General features: G+C 38.9%; 1 protein-coding gene across 1 annotated transcript; it reads right to left on the reverse strand.

Annotated features, from left to right (window-relative positions):
- Window positions 1-1,853: 1,853 nt before the first annotated feature.
- On the reverse strand, window positions 1,854-6,585 carry LOC136696874 (chymotrypsin-like elastase family member 3B). Its single transcript, XM_066671592.1, has 8 exons — window positions 6,543-6,585; window positions 5,570-5,658; window positions 3,683-3,780; window positions 3,209-3,337; window positions 2,928-3,064; window positions 2,431-2,573; window positions 1,983-2,135; window positions 1,854-1,871 (listed from the first exon to the last, which is right to left on the reverse strand). Exons 1-8 carry the CDS (start codon window positions 6,583-6,585, stop codon window positions 1,854-1,856), a joined length of 810 nt encoding a protein of 269 aa, XP_066527689.1.
- Between the last annotated feature and the right edge of the window lie 1,279 nt (window positions 6,586-7,864).

Genomic DNA, 7,864 nt, shown 5'->3' on the forward strand with positions numbered 1-7,864 from the left:
CTCACAGTCTTTTATCTTTGCAAAAGTAGTGGGGCCATGGGATAAGGACGTTTGAGGCAAACACAGCACAGTTTTTCTTCCTCTCCACTGTAAAAGATGACAAGTTAAAGGAAAGTTTGGTAAAAAAAATTAAATCTAACCTGGATGTAGTTAATCAGTCAAGACAAATTTGGTGAGTGATGTTTGCTGCAGTACCACGCTGGAACAACAGAGCGACTGCAGAAACACACCCAGGACCGGGCGCCAGTCCATTGCAGGCACTTATACACTGTCAAAAGGTTTCTCACTGTGGCGGTACCCTCAAGGGAGCATATTTGTATCTTTTAATTAGAGAACATAATTGTACCTTCATTTATTATAGTTATAGATTTTAAAGTTGTGTTGATTTTATCTGGGGTGGCATGGTGGTGCAGCAGGTAGTGTCGTAGTCACACAGCTCCAGGGGTCTGGAAGTTGTGGGTTCGATTCCCGCTCCGGGTGACTGTCTGTGAGGAGTTGGTGTGTTCTCCCTGTGTCTGCGTGGGTTTCCTCCGGGTGACTGTCTGTGAGGAGTGTGGTGTGTTCTCCCCGTGTCTGCGTGGGTTTCCTCCGGGTGACTGTCTGTGAGGAGTTGGTGTGTTCTCCCTGTGTCTGCGTGGGTTTCCTCCGGGTGCTCTGGTTTTCTCCCACGGTCCAAAAACACACATTGGTAGGTGAATTGGCGGCTCGAAAGTGTGAGGGAATGGGTGTGTCACCCTGTGAAGGACTGGCGCCCCCTCCAGGGTGTATTCCTGCCTTGTACCCAATGATTCCAGGTAGGCTCTGGACCCACCGCAACCCCGAATTGGAAAAAGCGGTTACAGATAATGAATGAATGAATGAATTTTATATGCCCCATTTCATTTCCACGACTTATGTTTTTTTTTATATAACACAGTATATGACACCTTTAAGGAACAAAACTGTACTTTTAAACACTGTTGTACCTTTAGATACCTTTACACAATTTGTACCTTTAGTGACCAATAATGTACTCTATCATACCTTTATTTCTGAGCGTGTGCAGTCTCTCAACCAGTCACTCACACACTCCCAACAATGGACACTTGCACAGCCAACCCACCTAACAACATGTTTTTGGATGTGATATGAAACAGGAGAACTCAGAGGAAACTTACACAGATACAGGGAGAATACACCAAACCCTTCAAAGACAGAATCAACTACCAACCACCACCAATCAAATCTCAATGGGCAAATAATGCCTGGTATTTATTACGTCCTGACATTCCACTTGAAAATATTTTACATAAAGGAAGTAAAATGTGTTGTAATTTGATTTATGTTCACTTTACTGAACAACATGTCTTAAATTGTGACTGTATTTTTGCCCAATTTTAGTCTATAGCCTTGTTATTAAAAATTAATCTGATGTAAAATTCAAATGAGCTATAAATAGAAGCATATAAGCCTCTTACTTGTTAGTTGCAAGTCTCAGCACCGGTGCAAAACTAAAGAAGCATTCTTTGGTTTACAAATTGGTCTGTGCTGATAGGAAAAGGAATTTTCGGGGAAAAAAGTGGAAATTTGAGTTCTCTACGTCATTTTGTTTAGAACCTGTGAACATGGCCATGAAAATTTGCTTCAATCCAGAGAATTGAGTAAGACAAGCCTGAGAAGTAAACCAGTCAACATAAAACCATGCGCTCTCTCTCTGGTTACTTGGAGTTCCATGAAAGTTGAAATGGCCATATGTTTAATATGAAGACAGACTGAATAATTCAGCCCTCAGTAAAAGATTTATTAAAGAGTTATTCCTCTCCTCAATGAGTTTCATACTGTTGCTGATCTGGCATTTTCTCCTCAGGATGGTTTCAGTATTTCAGCATGACCTGAAAAGAGAGAGAACATAATTTCCTAGGTTTCTGAATCAACAAAATCAGTTATAGATTCATGTTACAGTTAATTTGATATTATTTTCTTGTTTTTTTTTTCTTTTTGACCTCGTCCAGCCAGTCGTTGAAGGCAGAGGTCCTTGTGAACACGGTGGGTTTTTTCAGCTCGTTGCAGAGACGCGTTGACACGAAACTAGTGACGCCCTGAACATACCACCTCCCATCAGCCCCTTTACAATTCAGAGGACCACCAGAGTCTCCCTGGAGAGAGAGAAAGAAAGCGATATAATATTAACATTATATTATTAAATACATTTAAATGTATCTCTACATAAAATGAGGGCCTCCTACCAAAGAACAAAGTAATTTTACTGTAAAGGGAGTCTTCACATTTGTCTGAACATGCTGTTATTATATTAAGCTGCTAGTGTGCAATGACTAATCAGAGCCCCACCAGCTTTGAAAGGTTAATATGCTGGTTTACTATATGAAGAAGAGTTTTGTTTTGTTTGTGCAATATGTGAGAGCCTGTTCAAGAAAATACTTATGAACTCACTGTGCAGGCAGAGCGTATGTCTCCCCCGGCACACACCATGGTAGGCTTCACGTACATACCCCACCAGTCGCTCTGGCTACACACACTGTACTCCACCACCGGTAATAAGGCCTGCTGGAGCTTATCAGGAATAGGGCCGTGAGCTATGGGACAAACACACGCAAACGTGCTGTCAAACACAACATGAAAGCATATCCACTTATAGGTTACAGACTCTCAAAACATGCAGGTTGACCTGAGTACATGCAATCTCACATTTTACCAACTCCCACACTACAGTCACGCAAAATGAGAAAGTCCTAACAGTTACAGAGTGCAGACACAAAAAAACGTTTCAGAAATGTATACACAGCAGAAAAAGCCCCCCTCCTTATCTGACCCACTCATACTACTGATTTACTGTAGAGACTGACACATAGTATTGTTTAACTTCTGCATTTTTATATGTGAGTGTGTGTGTGTGTGTATCCCATATATGATAGTGTGTGGGTGCTCACTATCAAGGTCCCCCCAGCCAGAGATGTAGCAGGGTGTGTTATGGGGCAGGATTTCTCCAGCAGGAGGAATACATGCGGTCTGAACATTCTCATTCAGCACAGGAGCTTTATCCAGCTTCAGCAGAGCTATATCATTACTGCAACACACACACACACACACACACTTGAAAGCACACATTTTAGGACTATATTTCACAGACAGTTTTCTTACTAGTAACAATAAGGTTTTATTAATACTCTTTAAATGGGTTAAATAAAGTAATTGTAAGAAGGACACACACCCACAGCTTACACAATCGATGTTCCATTTTGGATGAACCACAATACGCAGGATGTCTCTAATCTGCTCCGTCCCCTCCTGGACACTGAGGTCATGCTCCCCCAGAACAATGCGATAAATATCACCAGGGCTAAACACACACACACACACACACAGTACCCAATCAGATAAAAAACATTCTGAGCACCTTGTTTGATTCCTAATGTGTTTGACTATAATATTTTTTAAATCTGCCGAACTATGTGCCTATGAAGGTAGTTATTTCATTCAGTTAAGTCACATGAAAGCACTACCGTTTACTGTCTATTTCCTGTATTTAATGTTGTTTATGTTATGTCAAAAAAAGTATAAAATCAATGCAGTTCTTTTTCCTTCTGTAAATGTAATTATTATTATTTTTTTTTTTTTCATTTCATTCCCACCAAAGCCACCATCATGTCATAATATGCCATGTGTCCAGCTGTGTCTCACTCACAGTATGCAGTGTCCAGCAGTCAGTACCCAGCGAGGGGCAATCAGAGTACCCCCACAGGTGTGGTACCAGCGTGTTCCATGCTTATACTGCAGTGAGATCTATAGATACACACATAAACACATGTATATACACTGAGTCAGAGACGGAAGGCCTTATTATACTCTTTATTTGATCCTTTTATAAAAAAAAAAAATTAAGAATTATTATTTTTGTTTACCAATTACTCTTATTAATTTAGTTGTTGCAAATTTTTTACATTTTAATGAATAGTTTACATGAAAAGATTTTTGGCAGAAAGTTCCCATTTGTGTTGTGTTTAAATTCCTGACAACTAGAGCGAGTTGTTTTGCTCTGTCTTCAGCTATTAGACTTCCACCTCATTGTAAACAAATAACTTAAGTGCACATGGCTAACGTTAGCATTAGCACACCTATCTGACTATATTGCCCCCGTATGGCTGAATCCAAAAGACTACACTCCTCCAGTGTACAGAGGTGAAGTGTGGGCTTATTTTGGTTTCCACAACAAAGAAGGCAATGCAAACTGTGAACATATTTACTTTTATTTGTGTGGTGGTGTTTTATTTTTCTCCAGTTTTAGGAATTCTGCGATCACATTTCTGATTACATTTTAAGTTGTAATTCCTTTCTTCGGTTTGCTTAAGGTGTAGAGTTATGTAGGATGTTATAAGAACTATTTATTCTTTCATTCATTGTCTGTAACTGTTTATCCAGTTCAGGGTGGCGGTGGGTCCAGAGCCTACCCAGAATCACTGGGTGCATGGCGTGAACACACACTGTGCCAGTCCTTCACAAAGACACATATACCTATAATCTCTGGATCTGCGTGACACCGACACTACCTGTTGCACCACCTTGGAACTATGTATTTTGTTTTCTTTTTATTAACTACTTGAAATTGAGAAATTAAAAACTGGTTTACTTCAATGAAATGTGAATCTTTAAAGCAGGATCCAAAATAGCACTTCACCTCTGTAAACTTTTCTTTTAATCAGAACAGTGGAATCTTCATGGGCCTTTATCCCAGTCCCTGTAATAAACAACATCATGGCACTACATTTTCTGCAGTCTGAACAAATTAACTGTTGAAGTACAAAATAAAAGAAATAAATATGTAGGATATTTATATGAAGGGTGTAGATTTCCTTCACGTTGCACCTGAGTCTTGCACTGTAAGTCTCGCATATGACTGGAAAATTTTCCTTCCAGTTTTGGCGCTGCTAATAACCATACGTAGCTATAAAGTCTCCCGTGACAGCAGGGGAAGGCACAGCCAATCACACTGCCCATGTGTGTTACCTTTTCTGCACCTCTAGGTTAATGAGACGTTGACAGATCAGGTTTTTTTTTTTTTTTTTTGGAGGGGATCAGATTATTGGTAATCGCTGGATATTGGTGGGGACACTACACTTCCGTCCATGCTAATTTTACGTCCTTGCTTTACATATAGATAAAGAAAATTTAAATCAGTGTTGCACATGCTTATGGTGGTTTGTTTTTTATACCATTGTTTTTTTCCCTCAAAATTGGAATATATCGTCTTGTGTACAATATTGCAATATAACAAATCAGGTAAGGCATTCTGCAAAAAAAATGTTCCAAATTTAATATGTGATTCATAATGATCCACTGAAGTGACTCCAGACAAAAAAACAAAGAATAATTGGTAATCCCCCAATCTTACACAGTGCCACCAACCTGAGAGGATGAGCACAAACACACATTTGGAACCAAATACTGCTGCTGCTTGAACTGCTGTTAAGTTCTTAGACCACTCTGCCACTCAGGAGCCCCATAAATATTCTTTTGTTTTCCTTGTTTTCACTTTGGAGACACTAGGAGAATGCAGATGATAATGATGAAGTACCTGCCAAGGCCAGCTGTGGGGATTTACTTCCTCTCCATTCACCACTCTGTTGGTGAGAAGCTTCACCTGAGGTATGCCACAGCCATAGGCTAAAAACAAACATCAGTCAAAAACGTGCAATTATACAGTCAAATGCACACAGTTTCCTGTTTTTATAATGCACATCAAAACAGTATCTATACTCGTGCAACATTATTAGAAACATCTGCTGCTATCATCACCTCCGACCACATATTATCTAGGTACTGGACCACTCTCACCACAACAGTAGTTATAATATTGGAATTTGCAGGAATTAACAATCATATGGCTGCTCTATTTGGGTGTCCCCACTGAACCTAGTTATATAATTCTGTATGAATACTCAGTCTATTATAATCAGGAATAAAAACATCTGTTGTGTAAAGGTTTTTTTTTTTTTGACTAAAAATGAAAATACACACATGGGATCACATTCTCCACCTGGACAAATCTTCAAATTTGCTGTGTTAAACATATTGGAAATGACATTTTTTTAAAAAAAAGCATGCCATAAAACAAGAACTATGCTTTTGGAAATTATATATTTTATGATGTATTCCTCCCCAGTGTGTTAATCCAGAAGGACACATGTAGGGGATATGCTAACACATTTTCACACAAATTCAACAAAACATGCCCAAGGGAGCCCAAAGCTTTCCACAGAGCCCCACTGCTATGTAGAGAAAAATGGCCCTCCAGAACATCATGTAAAATCACTCTCAAATGCATGCGATAGTTACAGCAAATCTCTGGAAGCATCCTGTATAGTCAAGTATAATCAATAAGAACTAAACTTATTTTATATATAATACAGATTATACTTTATTTTAATATAGATTTGATTGTTTCCATATTGTTTTGCATGTTTCACTGGAATGCAAACACAGCAAAGACAGGTCATTGTAACTGACTATTGCTATTTCTTAGCACCAACCTCGTGTAGAGTACTCACCATATGCCACCACAAGAAGCAAACAAGTCAGTCTGGGAAGCATGGTAGGTGTGTGTGTGTGTGTATGTATGTGAGAATTCTGGCAAGGGTCTCTTATATCTCCTACCGACCTCACCATATTAACCCTGTCTTGCCTAATATGACCTCAGTAATATATTCAAATAATTTACTGGTGTTCTCACTTTACTATAATTAAAATATTTAAATAAAAATATATTTTTTTAATTTAAATTATTGAGCTGTGTGTGCTAAGCCTATGATGGCATGGTGGCACTTGATGAACATGTTGAATTGAAGTTTCTATGAGGTAATGTGTTGTCTGTCTATGCTATTGTTGGGTGCACTGTAAAATTACCACCAACAAAGATTACATTATTGTCTTTTGTATCATCACAAAATCAAACTTTATTTCTATTAATGCTACAACTGTGACAAATCACTGGACGAAATGAAGCGAAAAATGCTCTTTTGCCTTTATGTGTATTGATTAAGGGCCGAAATAGTAGCCCTCAGTACAGACTTATCTTCTCTTATCCAGTCTGGTCACTGATATGAGCTGGGACAAATGTCTCAGCCAACACATGTTCACCTGCTTATACAGGACATGGTGCATTACAGGGGTAAGCAACTGTATGTTAAACTGTTCCTTAAAAATGTTTTAGGACATAGGCTATTATCTGCACTACTTTCACTCACAATTTTAATATTCCTTTGCTGAGTCAAAACTCTGTTCTCTCTGTATCCACGTGGGTTTCCTCTGGGTTCTCCGGTTTCCTCCCATGGTCCAAAAACACTCATTGATAGGTGGATTAGCGACTCAAAAGTGTCCATAGGTGTGAATGTGTGTGTGTGTGTCACCCTGTTAAGGTCTGGCGCCCCCTCCAGCATGTGTTCCTGCGCAGTGACTCAGGGTAGGCTCCCGACCCACTGTGACCTTGAACTGGATAAGTGCTTACAGACAATGAATAAATGAATGAATGAATGAATGAGTCAAGACTAATAATAAATATAAGCTAATCTTATATATCTTATAAGAAGCTCCCATCAGATCCTCACAGGAATGTTCAAACAGCTAGACTAATGGCTTTCCAGAAGAAAGAACATTGTTTCAGTGGTAAATTGGAACATATTTAATGAACTTAATTTCAGTAAAAATATTGAAGGGGCATAGTATAGTGTACATGACAACAGTTTTATTGTCCACTTTACTGACGCTGAGGTTGCATATATTATTCACATGAAGTTTAAACACCCATTTGAATTAAGTAACATTAATGCACTGCTACTTTCTGCCACAGACACATAATTGCACTTCCTGGCTG

The sequence above is a fragment of the Hoplias malabaricus genome, chromosome 5 (assembly GCF_029633855.1).
Source record: "Hoplias malabaricus isolate fHopMal1 chromosome 5, fHopMal1.hap1, whole genome shotgun sequence".
NCBI lineage: Eukaryota > Metazoa > Chordata > Actinopteri > Characiformes > Erythrinidae > Hoplias > Hoplias malabaricus.

Coding starts and splice junctions, on each gene's coding strand:
- LOC136696874 (XM_066671592.1), bottom strand. CDS start 6,585: ATGCTTCCCAGACTGACTTGTTTGCTTCTTGTGGTGGCATATG. Junction 2,574..2,927: donor TGGCTGGGGGGACCTTGATA/GTGAGCACCCAC, acceptor TTTGTCCCATAG/CTCACGGCCCTATTCCTGAT. Junction 2,136..2,430: donor ACATACGCTCTGCCTGCACA/GTGAGTTCATAA, acceptor CTCTCTCTCCAG/GGAGACTCTGGTGGTCCTCT.